At 41.1% G+C, this 21,878-nt stretch overlaps 2 protein-coding genes across 4 annotated transcripts in view; both read right to left on the reverse strand.

The window, feature by feature from the left end:
* Positions 1 to 21,878, reverse strand: part of ANK3 (ankyrin 3) — a 548,067-nt gene that overhangs the window by 53,417 nt on the left and 472,772 nt on the right. The window lies entirely within an intron of this gene.
* Positions 1 to 21,878, reverse strand: part of SLC16A9 (solute carrier family 16 member 9) — a 35,079-nt gene extending 13,201 nt beyond the window's left edge. Inside the window, exons 1-3 of one of the 3 annotated variants that reach the window (XM_032768869.2) lie at positions 21,832 to 21,878; positions 13,388 to 13,453; positions 9,767 to 9,977 (exon numbers count right to left, since the gene is read on the reverse strand). In XM_032768869.2, coding sequence (XP_032624760.1) covers positions 9,767 to 9,962 — 196 coding nt within the window. In that variant the 5' untranslated portion in view covers positions 9,963 to 9,977; positions 13,388 to 13,453; positions 21,832 to 21,878. Of the gene's footprint in view, positions 1 to 9,766; positions 9,978 to 13,387; positions 13,454 to 21,264; positions 21,534 to 21,831 lie in introns of those variants that run through there. The other 2 variants (XM_032768870.2, XM_032768873.2) reach the window with 2 other exon arrangements.

The following is a 21,878-nucleotide window of genomic DNA, read 5'->3' on the forward strand; positions in this document are numbered from 1 at the left end:
TTACTTTTCCAGTTCTCAAATGGTAGATTTGTGTCTCCAGAGATAACATGCTTGTTAATAGCAAAAATGTCTTCAAACAAATAAATAATATATAGAGGTGAGAAATAACAGACCTCAACCCTATCGTCCCTCTGCAAATTTGCGTACACAGAGTCAATCCCTTACCTCTCTCTAAAACAGGATGATCAGACAGCAAGTGTGAAAAATCGGAACGGGGTGGGGCAGGGGGGTAATAGGAGCCTATATAAGAAAAAGACCCCAAATCGGGCCATGTGGTCACCCTACTCTAAAAGGGCAAAGTTTCAAAAATTCAATAGAAGATTGTTGGGGGTGGAATAGATCTGGACAAGGAGAAGTTGTCTGGGGATAAATGTGAGAAGGGAGGGACAGGCAGTAGAAACAAAAGTGAACCTGTTTGAGCAGCATATTCCAGAAGTCTTGAGGTCTTTCTGAGCTTAGCCTTGTCATGAATATAAAGGGAAGGGTGACCACCTTTCTGTATACAGTTCTGTGGGGTCCCTCCTGGCCAGAGGCACAAAATCCTCTTACCTGTAAAGAAGGGGTTCTCAAACTGGGGGTTGGGACCCCTCAGGGGATCATGAGGTTATTATATGGGGGGGTCATGAGCTGTCAGCCTCCACCCCCAACCCCGCTTTGCCTCCAGCATTTATAATGGTCTTAAATATATAAAAAGTGTTTTCAAGTTATAAGGGGGGGGTCACACTCAGATGCTTGCTATGTGAAAGGGGTCACCAGTACAAAAGTTTGAGAACCACTGCTGTAAAGGGTTAAGTAACCTAGCTGACACCTGACCAAAAGGACCAATAAGGGGACAAGATACTTTCAGATATAGGCGGGGGGGGGGGGTAGGCTTTGTCTGTCTGTTCTGTGTGCTTGCTGCAGTTAGATCAAGGAAGCAAGCAATCCGACTCCTATAGAGTTAGTAAGTATTTAGCAAGGAAATGCATTAGTTTACTTTTATTTTGACTTGTGTTTTCCCTTGTGTAAGAGGGAGGTTTATGCCTGGTTTTGTAACTTTAAGGTTTTGCCTAGAGGGGAGATCCTCTTGAATCTTTTGTTATTCTGTAAAGTACTTACCATCCTGATTTTACAGAAGTAATTCTTTTACCTTTTCTTTAATTAAAATTCTCTTTTAAGAACCTGATTGAGTTTTCATTGTTTTAAGATCTAAGGGTTTGGGGCTGTGTTCACCTGTACCAATTGGTGAGGATATTATTCTCAAGCCTCCCCAGGAAAGGGGGTGTGCGGGCTTGGAGGGATATTTGGGGAAGGTAAGGCTCCAAGTGGCCTTCCCTAAATGTTTATTTAAATCACTTGGTGGTGGCAGCATTATTTAATCCAAGGTATAGGAGGGAAATTGCGCCTTGGGGAGTTTTTAACCTAAGCTGGTAGAAGTAAGTTTAGAGGGTCTTCATGCAGGTCCCCACATCTGTACCCTAAAGTTCAGAGTGGGCAGGGAACCCTGACAAGCCTTCACTGATTTGAGATCTACCATATCATTCTCTCACTAGAAGGAAAAACCTATAATTGCAGCAGGCCATAAAAGAGACCCAGTTTGGGAATATTTTAATGAAGTTCCTTTTCCTGTGGGTAAGACAGGCATGCGTGCAAAATGCAAACAGTGCAACAAAGAAATGCAAGGCCTGGTTGCCTGAATGAAACAACATTATGAGAAGTGTTCCTCCTCAGTAGGAAGCTGCATTTAAAACGATGAAAGGAACATGTCTGACTATGCAGGATCTTCAGGTTGATAAACTTTTTTATTTCATACTTCTTTCTTAAGGACTGCCTGTCTTCCTTCTGAGCTATTCTTGAATTCTCATGTTTGAAGAAAAATATAGTTGTTACTCTATGGTACTATCATTTTAGATGCAGTTATGATAAAAAATAAATAGCTGAAATAGGCAGATCTTCCTTTTAGAATTTCACCTTTAAAGTAGTACTGAGTGTCAGTGAATGCAATGACTAATCCTAAATGAGCAGTACGGTAATAATAATTAAATAACTACATTGACTTATTTTGTTTAGGAGAATCCATCCTCAACATACAAGATTCTGAAGACTATCCACCTTCAAGATCACCATCATTTTCTACAGTTTCAGAGTTATCTACAAATTACAGTGTTTCAGTCACATCATGTATGTCACATAGCCACTATACATCACCTGTAGCAAAAAGAAAAAGAAAAATCTCCATCATCCAGAAACAACCATAGATAAGTTTGTGGGAAGAACCAGCAGATTACAAAGAGAGGTAATTGGATTAAAAAATTGCCCAGTTTGTTTATGCAACAAACTTTCCTTTCCGTATGATTGAAAATCCACACTTCTTTAACATGCTTCAGTTATTAAAACTATTATACAGTCCATCCAACAGAGCAGATGTCACAGGCAAATTGCTGGATAAAGTGTATGAAAGAGAAATTGAGCAGTGTGCAAAAGATCTAGAGGATAAAATTGTTAAACTGAGTCTTGATGAGTGGAGCAATGTCCACAATGATCCTGTTGTATGTGCTTGTGTGACAACAGAAGAAGGGAACGTCTAAATTACAGAAAATATATCAGGAAATGCACACACAGCAGAATACTTACAAGAAGTAGCAGTAAAAGCTATAACAAACTATGAAAAAAAATTCAAATGTCTAGTACGCAGCTTGGTCATAAACAATGCTGCAAATGTATCCAAGATGAAAAGAAATTTAGAAGCGAGTGAAGGGAGCTAACATACGGTTGCAGTGCTCATTTGAAGCACTTCTTAGCCAAAGACTTCAGTGTTCTAGAAATAAAGGCTAATGTTGAAATTGCAAAATACTTCTGTAACAACCACTTTGCAGCAGCTGCTCTGAAAAACGTGGGAGGAACCAAGCTAACTCTCCCACAAGATGTGCGATGGAACTCAGTAGTGGACTGTTTTGAGCACTGTATCACAAACTGTCAGTTCATGACACAGTGCTCAAAACAGTCCACAGTTTGTGAACAAAATTGTGAAAAAAATAGATGGCACCGTCACAGCCAAAGTTCTCAGCATCAGGCGTAAGAGAAATGTTGAACACATGCTGAGTACCCTGAAGCCTATTTCTGTAGCCTTGAACAAAATGCAGGGAAATAGCTGTTTTATTGCTGATGCTATTGAAACCTGTAAGGAACTGAGTGAGATCTTAAAAAGAAAAATATGCAATGACAGAGTTAAATTACAAGCATTAAAAAAAAACTAATGGGACAAGCACTATTTCCAGCTCATTTTCTTGCAAATATTGTCAATACTCAGTACCAGGGTCAAATCTTAACTGCTGAAGAAGAGGAATTGGCTATGACATGGACATCCAGCAATCATCCCTCCATAATGTCAACTATAATAAACTTCAGAGCTAAGGGTGAACCACTCAATAAATATATGTTTGCTGATGATGTTTTAAAGAAAGTCACACCAGTGAACTGGGGGAGTCACTTAAGCACTTGGATTCAGAGACTGTTGAAGTGATAATGTCACTTTTTTAAAGAGCAGTAGCTTCTTCTGCGAGTGTAGAAAGAATATTTTCTTCCTTGGACTAATTCATTCCAAATTGTGAAATTGTTTGGGACCTGAAAAAGCAGGAAAACTTGTTTTTCTTTTCCAGATTATGAACAAACAGGAAAATGAAGGTGAAAATGACTGAGTTAGCTACAGAAGCCAATATTTTAAGTTTCTCATTTTGACCTGGCTGACATAGTCAATTTAATTTTTGACTTTTTTTAAAAACTATTTCATTTAACTATTTTGATTAAAAACAATTTTAACAAAAACAAAACTTGATTTTAAAAAACTTGAATGTTTAACTAAATTCCAAAATTCGTATGTTTGTTTTGTTAAAATATTATATGTTTGCTGTCGAAGAAAAACATTCCAGAATACATAATGTTGTTGTTTTAATCAAATAAAACAATTTAAATGTCTGTCTGGTGATGTTCTCCTACTAATACAGCCTGGCAAGAAAATCTTCCAAATATTAATGATTAACCTGTTGAACTGGAGATAGTTCACCTCCCAGTGACTTCATAAATATCTGCTTCAGTTACCTTTGGTAAATGAAATAACCAAACAATCATTCATTTTCTGATATAGCTGTAAAACTAATCTGAAAAGTTTTCAAAATAAACCACTTTAAAAATGTATAGCGTGTAGCTTCTAATAATGAAGCCTACATCTATCTCTGAGTTGTGAAAAATACGTATTAAGGTTATAACAACCAACAAGAATGCACTTTTATGTAGAAATCCATCATTAAGTTGAGTCTTCCTGACTAGTGATTTAAATCATGATTTAAATCAATTTGATTTAATTAAATCCACCCTGGCAGAAATGATATCAGAAAAAATGGGGAAAAAAATCTCTCTTTAATGAAGATAGTAATCAATCTGACCCACCATAGTAATTAATGCCTGCTTGAACCTGTTTAATGAGGATGCAATGCCAGCATGGTATCTAGCCAGCTTACGCAAAAGTTAAGCCATTTTTATTTCTAGTGAGACTTTTGCATATTAAGATGTTTCTCTGGAACTAACAGGTCTCTACACTTCCAAATGCTTCCTCTTGGGTAAGCACATCAGTCCCAGAAGCCCTTTCACACTGGAAAGCAACCTACTTGTTACTGATTAATAGACTTTTCATTCAAAAAATATTTGAAAAGAATTTGTTAATCTTAAAAATGACAAAAATTTGGGCCAAGTTCTGTTCTCAGATGTTCATTTGTAGCTTCCACTGACTACAGTTGGAGCTGTATACATGCAAGATTTGACCTTAAATCTGTACTCATTGAAAGATGTTTTACAAAATAAAAATTGTAAAAATCTAATGTGAAATCTAACACAATGGTAAAGTTATGGTGTATACCTCAAACCACTAAGAGCATTCCACACAAGTTTACCTCAATTTAATTTTTATTGGTTTTTAAAGCAACTTCATAGCCTCCTTATTCCTCTTCCACATTTTTTTTTTTAAAAAGTATTCTAGCTGTCTCTGGCACTGCAGGATGCTGTGATGTTATCTATAAAATGCTCCGATGCAACATTGCATAGGCTCAGCTATTGGGTGGGGTTTTTTTGTTTGTTTTGGGGGAGGAGTGAGATTGGTTTATTTTAGTATATTGCATGGTTCTGGTTTAATTTTGGTTTGTATACCAAGTGAATATTAAAATTTAAAAAGTATTTTCTTTAAAACAGAGGTGAGGAGTTTAGGAACATAATTAAAATTCTTGTTTTTTAACAAACAGACATTCACAATACGCTAAATTGCTAGAACTGGGCAAAAATGATATTTCCCCTCCCTTACTGAGATGAATATATTATATCCCTGTCAGTCAAGTGAATTAAAAAAAACAAGAGTAATTTCCTTCTGCATTTCCTTCAGCTATAAAAATAAACATCCACAGAATTAACAATAGCTTTATTGCAAGGCTTGAGTGTCATATTTAAATATAGAAGATTTTATAAATCCTTTTCTTGACTTGCCCACAATTTCTAAGCTGAGCATGAAAAGGGAGGTTATGACTAAGCTATGCAATGATGCCACAGAAAGAAAGACTTCCTTATTTTAACTATACTGACATGAGACATTGCCTTAACGATGTTTTCAGGATTATAGTTGAGATGGCACAAGTCAGAAACTAGGCTAATGTGAAATTCACCTCAATAAAGAGGGTGTTGCACAAGGTCCAAAGTGCTACTTGATTCCTAGTTCAGCTCTTTACATGAGTCTCATGAAATGTTCAGGGCCTTGGGCAGATCCTCTGTACTGAGGTGAAGGAGTTAAAACTCACCATAATCAGTAGGTCTGAAATTTAGATTTTTGAAAACACTGAAACTATGAGAAAAAAAGAATATATGGATATTGCTCTTTAAAAATACTTGTTCCTTGTGCCTATCTGAAAGACACACACGAGTACACATTCTTATCTCATTTACACTGGTGTACTATAATCTCATGGCCATCAATGGAGCTACACCAGATTTACACCAGTGTAAATGATAATAGAACCTGGTTCTCATTCGCTATATAAATGAGGAAGTCCCCAAGCAGTATGGTACGTTAAGAACACCAAAAACACATTAAAATAGTAACTAAATGAGAAATTTGTCATTAACATAAGTAATATCCAAATTTTAGTGCAAAAGGGCGGGCAAAGTGGCACTTGAAGATGTTGCTTTGAAAACCGTTTATAGAAATAACAAAAAATAAGCCTGCCTGTGGTCAGATAGAAAGTATAACCCTAATGTGTTAATATACTGAAACTACTTAAATGAATAATTTATAAATTATTAAACTGTTTAAATGAATATACAATTTAAGTGCCATAACTTTTTATGAGCTTACTAGTGGTAAGCGCAACTTTTAAATGAACTTCTAGTTAATGAAGATAATACATTCAGAACTAAACATTTCTCCTTATTAATAGTGACATTTACCCCAGGGCCCATACAAGGTTTTCTGTGCTGCTTAAGCCATGTATGATCCTTGCACTGGGGAGAAAGAAGAGGTACTGAGCACCCATGTAGGGGACACGAGAAATTGTGATTGTATTCCAGTTCCATTACATTCATCTCTCATGTTCACATACACTCACAAGCATAGATGTGAATTTCATTCTCCTGCTATTTAGTTCCCTGTACAACACCAGTGTCGTCACACGATGCAGGAAGCTTGAATTTCAACCCAAGGGCTATATTTTGCCCTCAGATATATACCAGGACCGCCCATTTTTTGCCAGCTTAATCCAGGAACAGATTTGACCCTCTAGTGTTCTGTTAAATCATCAATTCAAATGATTTAACATTTTGCCTAATCAAAATTGATTACGAGTTTATTGTCGGGTCCTGATAGGATACAAGAAACTACCATTTTTCAGACTACAAAAGTAATCATCTCATCCAATATCATGCCCAACAGACATGAGTGTAAGTCTGCTCTGTCCCGGCAAGCCATGACACTTTAGCACTTCAGGAGCATTCTAATTCTTCCTTTTTATAAGTTGTGGCCTTTTCTGGAAAATATTTATATGCAGTCTGAATGACCAATGGAAAATGCCAAGGCACTGGGATTTCAATTTCTGGAAAACTGCAGTAAATAATTTGTTTTCAATCAAATATTTGTGAATACTGCACTTTGTAAAGCTCTTATTATTATATGTTGAAAGTATAAAATATAAGAAAGGCCATTAAGCAGGCAGCATTCTCTTCCTGCTCTGAAAAGAGTAAACACACTCAGAATACCAATAAACAGGGGTTGGGGTTGGGTTTTTTAAAGAAGTAAATGTTAAAAGAGTACTAGATTATTCAATGGTAAAGTGCATTACAAGATCTCTTTCTCATTTATTTTATGATGTCACAGAAATTTTAACTTTCTGTAAAAGGTAGTACTAGTGATTTGTTTTGTACCAAGGTAGAGGGATTAAAGGGTTTAATAGCTGGCAGGAAAGGAGGGAAGGATTAGACAGATGTAAAAGGAAGTTGGGACTTTTCTCACAGAGGAGGGCTTGGCTGATGGTGGTTGTGAGCCACAGAGCTTTGATCACTGAAGTAAAGGTAGAAAGAACATCTCTCTCATTTACTCCCCTCACAGAGGTTTCATTTAGGCCTCAATCCTTCAACACACTGAGCAGCTCCCAGGAGAAGCTGAATACACCCAAGGCCAATATTTAAGCACCTCTGGCATTCACAAAACCAATGCTCAGCTTCCACCTAAGTCTGAAAGCGCCTGAAGTTTCCACTGGTAAAGTCCCATAGAGGCCTAAATTTTTGCCACTGGGCCGGGACACAGCCACCTAAATCCTGACAGCATTGAGTTGCTCAGCACTTAACTCATACCAAAACCGCAGCAGGATTCACAAGCTAAGTGTGTCTCCTACCCTGATTAGCTGGCCTGCAGGGCTGGATCCAGTAGGCATGCTCTGAGCACACTTAACATGAAAGATGGGGAAAGGAGGTAGAGGGGCCCCTCTTTTACCCAATAGTCCATAGGGTTAGAGCACTCACTCACTCAGGGTGTGGGATATTGGAGTTCAAATCCCTATGTGCCTGATGTGGAACCGAGATTTAAATCTAGGTCTTCCCCCACCTCGGTGAGTGCCTAGTCACTGAGCTATAGAGTCATTCTCACTATCTCTCTCTGGCCCCCAAAATATTTCATTATTATACAAGTGGAACAGCTTCAACACCAGGAGAGGTTGGGTGAGCCCTTCCCGTTAATATCCTATAGCGCAGTGAACAGGGCACTCTCCTAGGAGATCAGAGACCTGGGTACAATTCTCACCTCCACATCAGACAGAGAAAATATTTGAACTTATTCTGCCATAATCTAGGTGAATGCACTGACCAGGGGGCTCTTGAATAAAGGGGCCGGGGGAGAGACAGTACCACTGCCACTTCCTTCTACTCTCTATACAAAGAGCATAAGCCAGGCCAGTCCCTCACTTCTGGAGAGGGTTCATGGCTGTGAATCCCAAGTAGAGATAAGTACCTCCCTCTGACCCAGATTTAGGCCACATCTCTTCTCTTAAGCCTTTCTTTCAGGCTAGTTTAGGCAGCTCCTCACTCAGCATGCTGGCTTCTATTCATCCCTTTCTAAGGGCCTAACTCTTCCAAGGCATGGTATGGGGAGCTTGGGCACCTAACTTAATGTTAGGAGTTCTACTACGCAGCAGGGTACCTAACCTAATACAAATTAGCCATAACATCAAGCACTACAACGCCTACATCCTACTTATGGATCTAGCCCTGAAAGTGCAAGACCCTTATTACAAATAATCACACGTGGTTACAGAACTTATTTCTTCCTTCTTTCTTGCAAAGGAGGCTTTGCTCAGAGTTTTGCTGTCACAGACAAATATGATTGTTTGCATGAAGTGGAATCTGCTGATGGAAATAATGAAGATTTGTCTTGGATATATTATGCAAAAGTATCAGTTTCTATGTATGAATCTTCAGATAGTGAAAACTAGCAGTTACACAGTTCTATAATCAGTGTTCAGTATTAAAGTCATACAGCACCACTGTTATTTCACCTATAGCCATCCCAGAAAATATTCTATCACACAAGATCCAGCCATTCCTCTTGGGATGATGCACTCCTTATTGAAGAAAGGCTCCCCATTACTGAAGTTACTGCAGTCATTTATATATGCCTTTTCCGACTTCAGTGAGAGTTTTTCCTTGAGTAAAGAAAGTGGAATTGAACCCTTGACCTCCTTCAACTGGTGGTTTCATATCTCAAGCTAGAAAAATGACTGACTAGTTTTTTAATTGATCTCTCCTTGTGATCCAACAAATCAAGATAACGGTTATTTGTTCTCCTTTCAGCAAAACAACAAATAAAAGTGCTGTGCCCCTCCCAAGCTCTTATTTTTTGTTCACAGTATAAATTAGGATTCATAGTTTCACAGAAGCAGTTTCTCTCAGCTATTTTTAGTTTGCTAAAGTAATAGTTATTTTGGATTTATCCTTAGGACAACAACATTATTAGTGGCAGGTTGCTTTTTGTTAAACTGACATTGTATTGTTTTGCATTTTACTTTTTTAATGCACAACAATGTAGTTATGAATATAATGCCATTAACCATGTTGGATTAAGACACAATACAGTATGGAAGTCTTTTCTAGATTCCCATTCTTAAATTAATCATTTAGTGTATTTTAAAAGCATAGATTGATTTAACAGCTATTAAAATACGAAGAAAGCATGTCATTTACAAACATATATTGCTCCTAGACTTACTGGCAAGCAATCCAACTCCACTCGCAAGGGATCCAATCCAAGCAGTCTTTCCTTTCCCTTCTCCAAAAGTATCCAGCCATTCTAGATATAAGACTCCGACTGCTAATGGAGACCCATAACAGAAGAACTGAGTAAAAAAGGAAACAAGGACAATCACCCAGCCCCATCCACCATCTGGCGACTTCAGCAATACCATTTTCTAGTGCTGGCTCTGTACAAAGCAGAGAACAAACAAAACATACAATTGAAAATATGAACTAGTCCAACATTTCTCAAAATGTGGCCACCGTGGCTTTATGTAGCCACCAGAGGCTTTTCATGAGGCCACGACAGCCTCCTGGGTGGTGATGGGGATAGGCAAAGCATAGGCCCCTCCCACTCCCTTCTTGTTGCTTCTGGATGCACTGCCCTGCACCGCCTCTGGAGAGAGGTGGGGCACAACACTGCAGGAGAAAGATGACTTCTTGACCCACACTGGGGGGAGGTGGATTGGGTGGCAGACTCCAGCGATGGGACTTCAGGAACCTGGCCACACAGCCCCAGTGTCCTACCATGGGGCAGAGGGTGTTGACCCACCCGCCCCCCCTTCCCCAGCTCTGGCCATGTGGCCCTGGACTCCAGCTGCGAGGCTTCAACCTCCAGCCCCTGGTTTCAGCTGCATGGCAGCAGGTGCTGGCCACAGACACCAGCCCCCAAACCTAGGGCAGCGGGTTCCAAGCATGTGGCTTTGGGCGCCAACTCTTGGGTCTGGCCACAGGGCAGTAGGTGCTGACCCCCGGCTCCGGCCATGGAGTTTCATTCAACCTCTGGCCCCCTAGTTCCAGCCATGAAGTGGCAGGTGCTGGCCCTGGGCTCCAGCCACACAGTCCTAGCCCCTGGTGCTGATCCCTTGCCCCAGCTGCACAGCAGCCGGCGCCGACTCACAGCTCTGTTCCTGGGCTCCGGCCATGACAGGAGCTGATCCCGGGTGCCGAACCCTGGCCCTGGCCGTGCAGCAGCAAGCGCTGACTCCAGCCACACAGCAGCAGCACTGACTCCTGGCTCCAGCTACGCACTCCTGGACTCTGGCACCTAGCTCCGGGCTCTGGCCGTGTGGAGGCAGGCACTAGCCCTGGGCGCTGACCCACAGCTCTGATCCCTGGCTCCAGCCACACAGTTCCTGTCCCTAGCTCTGGGTTCTGGCCATGGGCACTGAGCCCTGGCTGCATGGCAGCAGACACCAGGTCCTGGCTCTGGCCATGCAACAGCAGTGTTCATCACCTACCCCCATTATCCCTGGCCCTTGCTGCTTCCCATAAATCCGTATCCATATCCCCTCTTTCCCCCAGGACCCTGCTGCCTTCCTGGCTTCACATCCATCCCCCCAAATGCCATGGCCCCCTGCTGCTTCTCCCCACCCCTGAATGCATCCCATTGGCTCTGGCCCCTGCTGCATCCCCCTATGCCTCTCATCCACATACAGGGCTTAATGGGTACTGGGGCTTGCTGAAAAAAGTGATATTAATAATTATGCAAGTATCATTTTTCACAGCAAACTGACTAGCTATTTGTGAAAAGTGATACTTGTATGTTTGTCAAAATCACTTTTCATAGACTCCCAGGTAGGTATTAAGTGGGCTGTGATATTAACAAATATAACTTCTCACAGCAAGCCTCAGGACTCACATAGGAGGGGGGGCGGCGAAGGAGAAGGCAGCATTATTTTTGTTATTGAGTCTACAAAAAAGCCCTACAAATATACATTACAATGATTTGGATGGGAATCTGTGCATATTTAATTGTTTTTCCTAAAGTTAATTAAGTATTTTAGGAAAAAAGTAGTGCAGCCACCGGTAAGAGTTGGTGGCTGCACTCTGAGGCCACCAAAAAAATTGTTGCAAGAACCCTGAACTAGTCTATACTTGCTAACACAATCATTTGATTCTTGTACACAAAAGTATTATTTACATACAGAGCTGAACTTGTCAAAACAAAAAACAAAACAAAACAAAATCCACAGAGCACAAGGGTTCTTGGACAGTAACCAAGCAGCACTGCATAAGAACAAAATGACACATCAAACACTCCTTGTCATTTCTTATAAAACACGCACAAGATGTAACAATACATGAAATGTCAGTGATAAGCCATATATATATATATATATATACTTACACACACACACATACATATATACATACTTGCATCACTTAACTTTTTTTTTTTTTTTTTGCTCCACCTGGAGGTGCCTTAGTTTCCATGAGTCCAATTGTACGGGGCTCAAAAGGAGGGAAAAATTAATAAAGATAAAACTGCTGCAAAAATAATATAAAACAGCTTTCTAAAAATAAAAATGTCACAGATTTGAATCTATTATCTTGGGGCTAGAAATGAGTACTCAGTCCTTATGGAAAGTGGAGTAATTTCACTTTCCAGTGGCGCAGGGTTCACTTTTTAACCCATGCAACACCACAAAGTATCAGACACTAACGATACTTATGTATGTATACAAAGCCTGTCAAGAAGCCCCCAGATTGAATCTTGCTCACCCTAGACCTCAGTAGGTGTAATTGTGCTGGAGGGAGATTCCATATTTGGGGCAAAAGTAATAGTAGAACTGGAAACAGCCCTCTGCTCATTCCTGCAGACAAAATGACATCTAGGGCACTGGACCACCAAAACTACCATCTTAAGCTTATTGCTTTTATATGCTTTGGGAGCCTCATAACCCGTAGGTGTAAGTTTCCTAAATTGCACATAAATACTGTATGTACCTGAAAAACTTGATCATGATTTAATATAAGTTTCCTAAGATCTCCATCAGAGCTGCCACGCTATGCAGAGGTCTTAAGAGGCACATCGCTAATGAGTATTTTGGGAAGAGTATATCTGACTTGTATGGGCTTCCTGAACTCCAGACAGCTAACTATAAATTTAGTAGCCCTGTGAGATTCCTAATGTAGAAAAACTCCTTTTAGTAACTGATTGCCCACAGCTGACCAAAAGTACAATCCATCCTCCCCTAGACCAACAAGTGCAAAATTCGAAGTTTCCAGGCCAAGCTATTTTAGAGTCATGAAGAGTCAGTAGATAAATCACTACAAAGGTGACTAGGAGAAGTATGTGTCCCAGTGGCTAGTGCACTGGACTGGTATGCAGAAAGCCCTGGTTCTAATCCTTCCACATGTGACCTTGGGCAAGTCATTTTGCTACTCTGTGCTTCAGTTTCCCTATTGTAAAATGGTCATAATGATACTGACTTCCTTTGTAAAATGATTTCATATCTACGTACATACTGTCTAAGTAGAACTGGGTATTATTAAGTTTAAATCACTGGGAAGAAGGTGCTGTGATAGTATTATAGTCAAGTGAGAAACAAAAACAGCAGCAAAGAAGCAACTTAGAGCATGTCTGCAAATCAAGCAACGTAGGGAATATATATTTTTTCTTCTCCATTAAAATTCAAAGATATTTTACAAAATTAATAAAGACAGACAAAATTTAAATGCTAAAAATCGCATACCTCAAGTGAAAATTCAAGAAAGCTCACAAGACAAAAGTCAATATTTTTACAAATATTCATTTTTGAGACATGGAAAATGGTGGGAATAGAGATGCTATTGATTTAAGAAGTACACTTACAGAAGATGGTCTAGACTCCTTCAACCTTCTAGAATATATTACTCCAGTTCCACTTGGTAATTCTACCTGTGGGGAAAATATTAGATAAAAAAAGTTTTTCAGCACAAACAGCCGACAGCTAGCATACTAAAACAAATATGAAAGTCTAAGCTCTTGGCAAACGCTTGATTCTTTTTTAAAAAACAAAACAAAAAAAAAACACTACTAGGAACTACAAAACTTAACTGAGTGGAGAAATACTAATCCTCTCTTGATCAATTAGGGGCTGACAGCAACCTTGGACCCAAGAAGAGCAAAAATGTAGGCCTATAAACATAAAACAAACTTTGACCATGCTAGGGCTCTTTAGGAATGATTTACAGAATTGTAAGATGACAGACTGTCTTAAGAATATATTACTATCAGTTATAAATCAGGGGCTTTTTTCTTTTTATTTTCTATTAAATTTCTCTCATAATTTCTTGTTAGTAAGTTCCTCTTGATATGTTAGCTGCTATCAACTCTATGTTATTTGTATGCAGATGTGTTATCATATAATTGAAGACAATGCAGTTTTGATCAACAGTATTTAAAAATATACACATTTTCTGTAGTCAGAACCCTTCAAACTATATAAAATGGTACCTTCTCATTTCTGCAAAAGATTATACACACAACTACTAAAGGGTTTGCAGAAATCCTCTTCTGTTAAACTACCACTGGCCTGCTAAACATAGGATTGTGAGTTCAATCCTTGAGGGGGCCACTTAGGGATCTGGGGCAAAATCAGTACTTGGTCCTGTTAGTGAAGGTGGCAGGGGGCTGGACTTGATGACCTTTTGGGGTTCCTTCCAGTTCTATGAGATAGGTATAGGTATATCTCTATATTATTTGCATTTTTTTGTGCTCAATGTGAATAGCAAGTGATGCATATTGCAATATTTTCAAAAAAGGCTACTTTGCAGATACAGACAAAACAGGGAAGTTCTCAGAAAACTAATACAATACTAGAAGTGGTGATTGCACTTTAAAATCTCTATTCTGCTATGTCCTCTAACAATCCATACCACAAACAATATTTTTCTATGATGAATATTTTTCTCTACATTTTAGCTGCAGCGTCAAGCCTTTAATTTCTATTGTGTTGAAGCTCAGAAACTTGGCATACAGGCTCAGCAAAAACTGTTTAAATCAGTTGTTCTTGTTCCAGACATTAAAGAAAAAAAAATGTCTTGATCACAAATGTTTTGTCATGCTCTAATTGACAAAGGGGGGGAGGAAAGGGTTAAAAATCTGGATTAGCTACTCTACTCCTCTGGAGTAAATGTGCATAACTCCAGTGACTTTAATGCAACTATGCCAATTTATACCAGCTGACAATTGAGCTTGATACACTTTGGAAGCATTTACTTTGCACTGTGAAGATATTTTTTGCTTTATTTTAGTAATTAAAATTAAAGGTACTTAATATAGGCATATTATTATCTTTCCTAAACATACCTTTTACATTGTAATTAACATTAAATCCTGTAAACTGCGTACATCCTATCACGTACATAATAGTTCCATTCACATATCAGATTTTCTTTACTAATAAGAAAAAGATATTATGTTGATTTACTATTTTTACCAAGCACAATCAAAGCCTCTAGCAAACTTTATTATGCCATAATCACAAGCTGAAAATTTTCATTGATAAGCCTGATTTTGTCCTCATCCTAAAATACCTGAGTCATTTCTACTTTAAATTTTGTGTTGTCTAAGCAACAGAGTTTTTTGGTATCTGATTTGAGGTAATCTGGATACACCACTTTTGAGATAGGGACCTTAGAAAAAATAGATGCTAGAAGAAGCTGCCAAACTTCAGAAAAAACAGCTTGTTCAAGAAACTTCAAATGTAATTTATTTGAAAGGTCTTGCTGAGATCAAGAGCACAGGACTAACTTTACAAGTGTGCAGTCATACTTGAGAAGTTACTCATGGTTGAATTGGAATCAGAATGTTTCATTGGGCTCCAGCAGACTTTTAATGAAAGCCAAATGACACACAGACACCTATTTTTTAAATTAAGTCTTTAGTCCTTTTCCTTGAAAAAAAAAGCCTTCAAAGTCTAAACATATTACCAGGAAGTTTCAGTGATTACTCTGAAAACAAAATAAAAACCCAAACTCTTCTTTGCCATTCTCACAAGCTGCACTCTTACCAATACACTCCAGCCACTGACAGCCAGAGCTTTACCTCAATTACCAGTTGCTGGCATCTTCTCCAGTCATCACATTGTATAGATGGTGACAGGCAACAATGGAATTTTCATTCTCAGTGCAGTGTCCTCAGCTACCTACTCCTACCTTCAGGGCTGTCAGGAGAAACCCCCTCATATCCTAAGTCAGCAAAGGTTCCCTTCACTCTTCCTTGAGGAAATAAAGTCCTATTAACAGAAAAGTGTCTCCTGAAGGCATTTCTGTGTGCTGGAAAGATTCCAGGAATAAGAACCCCCTGTGCCATACTTGGCAACAGCACTGGCGGGAAGAGAAAGTGACTGTCCATCACTTCCATGTCCCTGGCAGCAGTCTGGTCTCACCGGGGGTCTCAAAACCAAACATGGAAGCTACTCTACGTCTTTGCTGATAGAATCTCCAGTGCTTCCTTGAACAGGGCATGCTGTAGTGTAATATTTAGAAATATGCATAGCAGATGCCAGTGGGAGCAGAATCTTCACCAGTACCTCCTTGTCTAGAGATCTGCTGCCTCCACCTGTATGGGAGGCCCTGAAGATTTTGTTGCTATTTGTCTCCAGCCCCAGCCCCAGGCAGAAGGTACCAGCAGAATATACAAACGCACCACAAGCAAGGACAAGTAGTAGAATTTTCACAGCCACACATAGGAAGGTCAATGACATATCTTGAGCCAAGACAGGGAAAAGATAATGGACCCCAGAAAAAGGGGACAGGAAAAGCTTAAATAATGGGACCTCAGAAAAAGACTTAGAAATCATGGAAGTTATGACTGCCATGAATACCATTACTAGGGCCCTACCAAATTCATGGGCATGAAAAATGCATCACAGATCGTGAAATCTGGTCCCCTCCCGAAATCTGGTCTTTTGTGTGCTTTTATCCAATAGTATAGAGATTTCACGGGGGACCAGTGTTTCTCAAATTGGGGGTCCTGACCCAAAAGGGAGTTGTGGGGGGTCACAAAGTTATTGGGAGGGCGGTATTGCCACCTTTACTTCTATGCTGCCTTCAGAGCTGGGCAGCCAGAGAGCGCTGCCGGGTGACCAGCTCTGAAGGCAGCGCCTCGCCAGCAGCAGTGAAAAAGTAACGGTGGCAATACCATACAATGCAAGCCTTACTTCTGCACTGCTGCCTTCAGAGCAGGGCTCTCAGTCAGCAGCTGCCACTCTCCAGTCACCCAACTCTGAAGGCAGCAGTGCAGAAGTAAGGGTGGCAAAACCATACCATGCCATCCTTACTTATGCGCTGCTGCTGGCAGTGTCTCTGCCTTCAGAGCTGGGAGTCCAGGTCCAGCCCAAAGCCGCCACTCTCCAGCTGCCCAGCTCCGAAGGCAGCGCTGCCACTAGCAGCAGCTCAGAAGTAAGGGTAGCAATACCACAACACCCCCTACAATAACCTTGTGACCTCCACACAACTCCTTTTTGGGTCAGGATCCCTACAATTACAGCACCATGAGATTTCAGATTTAAATGCACTTCTACCCCGATATATCGCAGTCCTCAGGAGCCAAAAAATCTTAATGTGTTATAGGTGAAACTGCCTTATATCGAACTTGCTTAGATCCGCTGGAGTGGGACCCCACTTCCCCCCCGGAGCACTGCTTTACCGCGTTATATTCAAATTCATGTTATATCGGCTCACATTATATCGGGGTACAGGTGTAGCTGAAATCTGAAATTTATGATTTTTTAAAATACTATGACCATGTAATTGACCAAAATGGACTGAATTCGGTATGGCCCTAACCATTACAAAAATTTGGCTGTCTATGCAATACAAGGATGCTTTGAGATTACAATGTATTACCATATGTACATATGGGAGGCAGTAAGGCAACAGCCAAAAGAGACAGAGTATCAGAATAAACCATAACAGGCAGATGGACTCCTATTTCCCTAGTGACTCCTGTAGACCTACAGAGCTCCTAAACTCACCTCGGCTTCTCTCTCCCCTATCATCAGCTCAGTGTGCCTAAAGTGTTCCCAAGCTCTGCAGGAGTCACCAAACACTGGCAGATCCTGCAGTCATTCTGGCTCCCTAGTCAGCTTCCTTGAGTTATTCACTCCTTATCTTGATTTCCACAGCAGTTCTAGACTTGTCTCCCTGCTGTTTTGTTTTTTTTTTTAAAGTAGGCAGCAGCTGCTAAAGCATTCCTAGAGTTTGTATCAGGCCCATTGTTTCACCAGACATAATAAGCAGATCTGCAGAACATCAATATAAGAGTCAAAGTATAGAGTCTGTTTGAATAGTGATATGCTGGGGAACCAAGTCATGGAGCCTGGCTGGGAAGCAAAAAAGACCACACAAAATTAAGCTCCAAAGGGCTCCTTGGTTCCCTAGCTGGCTGAATATCAGTCTTCTGCAGACGTTAGGCTATCTTGCTCCCTGTCTCCCAAGGTATAAAAGCGTTTTTTAAAATGTGTGTAATATACACAAAAAGAAAATTCATAGATTAAAAACTTTATTAAAATGGAATTAATGTTAGGAATACATCTCAGTAATTTAAGGGTAAAAGCAACCTTACAAGAACACTGCAATCATCAAAAAGCCATTAGAACAGAGGTGGGCAAACTATGGCCCATGGGCCACATCTGGCCCACGGGACCCTCCTGCCCAGCCCCTGAGCTCCTGGCCTGGGAAGCTAGCTCCTGGCCCCTCCCCCACTGTTTCCCCTCCCCTGCAGCCTCAGCATGCCATGCCACTGGCACAATGCTCTGGGTGGCAAAGCAGCACAGCTGCAGAGCCACGGCCTGACCCAGTGCTCTGTGCTGCGCTGTGCATGGCTGGCTCCAACTGGACAGTGTAGCTGTAGTGCCGCCAGCCCTTGGTGCTCCAGGTAGGGAGCAGATGGGGTTGGACAGAGGGCAGGGGAGTTCGGGGTGATGGTCAGGGGGTGGAGGGGTAGGTAGGGGATAGGTCAGTCAGAGGGCGGGGTTGAATGCATGCAGGAGTCCCAGGGGGTAGTCAGGAAGAGGAGGGGTGTTGGATGGGTAGGAGTCCCGGGAGGGCCATCAGGGAATGGGGGGGTTGGATGGGACAGGAGTCCCAGAGGGGCATCAGGGGGCAAGAAGCAGGGGGGAGGATGGGTGGGAGATAGGGGGCAGGGGCTGGGCCATGCCTGGCTGTTTGGGGAGGCACAGCCTCCCCTAACCGGCCCTCCATACAATTTCTGAAACTCGATAAAGCCCTCAGGCCAAAAAGTTTGCCCGCCCCTGCATTAGAAACTCATGAATAAATAAATAAATCAGTGGATTTAAAAGAAACCCAAACACTTGGAAAGTATGGAAATACAATAGTTTAAGCGCTTTAACTGTGACATTTAAATTTAAACTTTACATTTAGCGGAATTAGCATCAGAATTTCCCATGATGTAAAATATACCTGGTAATCATAAATCGTAACAGCCACAGAAGAGACCGAAAGGAGAAAATGTTTCATAAAAGTTTTATGAAATCTACAGTTTACTGTTGTGACATCTTACATTTGGAGACAAACCAAGTTAGCAGAGGTTTAAAGTGCAGTATTGAAAATGTGCACCACAGAGGACTGGTAATTTGCCTTATCACAATGCTAGCTTCATTTAATCCAGTGCTTTCATCTAGCTATATAAATATATATGAAAGAACGGGACCTAGTAAGTGTGCATACGGTAGGTACATTATCTCTAAGCACAAGGATGCCTGTACATAGCATCTTAATCAAGAGAAGAGAATAAATGCCTTCAATTTACTATTTGTCTAGCTACAAATTTGTAAAGTACATGATTTTCTGTTGACAGTATATGGCTGCAGAGGAAACAGAGGTCAGCTTAACAAGTTCATGATTAAAACTAAATCATGCCATATTCACAGGGCATTGGTATGGAGTTAAGAGAATAGGAGCTCCTTAGTTGTAAATTTTCATACTTTCAAATGATAGAGGTTTCTCTGAAGTTTTATTATAACTCTGAATTTCGAATTATTCCTTAATTACAACGTTTTTGTAGTTTTTACTTTAAAGTTACTCATATGCACTTTCTACCTTCACTCCAGCTTGCAATTTTTATATTTAAACTTCCATAAATTTCACTATTCCCCCTCAATTTCTCTTTTCTGTATTTACCTCCTCCACTCTCTCTCTGCTTTCTCTTTGATAAGTAACCTCTGAGGTTAAAGAAAAACTAAATCATTTCTTCCACTACATTTTTCTGTAAAAGAAAATTATCGCCAAATGAACCAAGGATTTTTACTCCAATTACCATCTAATAATTTTCTTGCACAAACTACATCCACATAAAGAAGCATCAACATGTTCTTAGATGAGCTGACCTCAGATTCATCAGTCTGCTAAGTATAACCAATTATAACTGTTTTCAAATTCTGGTCACTCCACACAAAAAAGTGAAAAATAACTAACAGTCAGAAACAGGCTACTTCTAAAAATAATTTTTGAAACCATATGTATTAGGAATGGTTCCTCAACTTCCTTTAATAGTAGATGTCAGTTGCAACGGTCAAAAGCTGACAGCTGTAGCCTTACATATCAGAGTCCATATCTGCTCCTTTGGTTGTTGGTTCTCTCAGCCAGCGCACAGGTCTCTGACAGGTCCCTTTTCTATGACTTGATGCAATGTTTTATAGCCATCAATTCTCATGGCTTTCCTCCCCCAACACAAATCATCCTCCTTGCTGGGACAGAGAACAAAATTACATAACCTACCCCAAAACAAATAAACGTTTACACAAAGAGGCATACACCTAGAGATCATTACAGCAAGTCTCCCCTCAGATTGCTTAGTTCCCAGATTCTTCTTGTCTACCTGTTTGGGATGTTACATCCCTAGTGTGACATCTTGGAAGAAAATTTTGTTGTTCAGTTCAGTCTGTCCCATTCAAGGATAAACAGAAACTAGACACTCCATGTGCTCTTGGTTCCCCTACACAGAGTGTTGAAAGATATTGAAATGAACTGGATTTTTTGCTGCACAAGTTTTGCTAAACATAATGCTTCCAATTTTCAGCTATCACTCTCCAAGCAGAAGCAATTGTGAAACTGCTAAACACATTATTACTCCAAATCTAACACCAGTGCAAATTCTTTATCAAACTGATTTACAGCAGTAACATGTCAGTGTACAGTAAAAATACCATACTATTACTGTACTAACGTGCTACCTAGAAAAAAGAAAATATATAAAAATAGTCTACAGTTTTGTAGCTTCTTACATTAGAATGCTCAACAATGCTTCAGAAACTTTAATGAAGCCTCATAATGGCCCATGCAAGGGAGGAATTAAACCTACTTTTATTACAAATTATGGAAAATCTCTATTGCAGTAGGGCCTGGACTGGGCTGGCCTTTATGCACTATATGCAAGACACTATAAAACCATATCAGAAACGTCACTCCTATAAGTGGGATAAACTGAGGCACTGCGCTAGGAAATGCTTTACCCAAACAGCAAGCTGGGGCAGAACCAGCAACAGAATTCAGGAGTCCTGAGTCTAAGTTCCTTCTTCCAACTACTAGTGACTACTGCTTTCCCTGATTAGGGCACACCTTTACTGCACAAAAGCCACTTCGATTATACTAGTAAAAGGCAATGGAAGAGAAGTTTAAATTCAATCAACTGCGCAAAGACAGACACCTTGTGTCTGCATTTAACTCAACCCAGAACTCTACCTCAACAAGCGCTGTAATCGCCTTATTTCAGTTCCCCAAACGCGGGGGCATCCGGAGTTTCGGCTCTTTCTCTTGTCGGGCACCCAGCAGCAGTGCGGCTAGTGCCCGTCCGGCTCTGACACTCACATGCTACCCGGGACGAACCCAGCTTGGGGCAGCCGCCTTCAGCCAGCCCTTGCCCTGTAAACGTTGGCAGTACAAGGAGGCGTCACCCAGCAGGGCTCGCCTGGGAAGCGCCCTGGACGCTGGGGCAGACAGGAGAAGTGACTGCGGCTGGGCTGGGGGATCTCCGTGCCCGCCTGAGCGGGCGCTTCTGCAGCTGGTCCTGCAGCTGGTCCCGAGGCGGGGGTGGGCGCGCGCTCGGTCAGGGGTTGCGGCCCTGACCCGGGACGTGCTGCAGGGACTCGCGCAGCGGACCCGTTACCCGCTCCAGGGGCTGCCCGGGAGCGCCGCGAGGCTCCAGCCGCACAGCCCGCAGCGAGGCGCTGCAAGCCCCGGGCACTAGGGCAGGAGCGATGCCGCCATCGCTGCTCCCCCGCCCCCGGGCACCGGCCCCGCCCGCGTTACCTGCGGCCCCGCTGGGTGCAGCCAGCAGCGCACTGGGGACGCGGCGC

Source organism: Chelonoidis abingdonii, chromosome 15 (genome assembly GCF_003597395.2).
Source record: "Chelonoidis abingdonii isolate Lonesome George chromosome 15, CheloAbing_2.0, whole genome shotgun sequence".
NCBI classification, from domain to species: domain Eukaryota; kingdom Metazoa; phylum Chordata; order Testudines; family Testudinidae; genus Chelonoidis; species Chelonoidis abingdonii.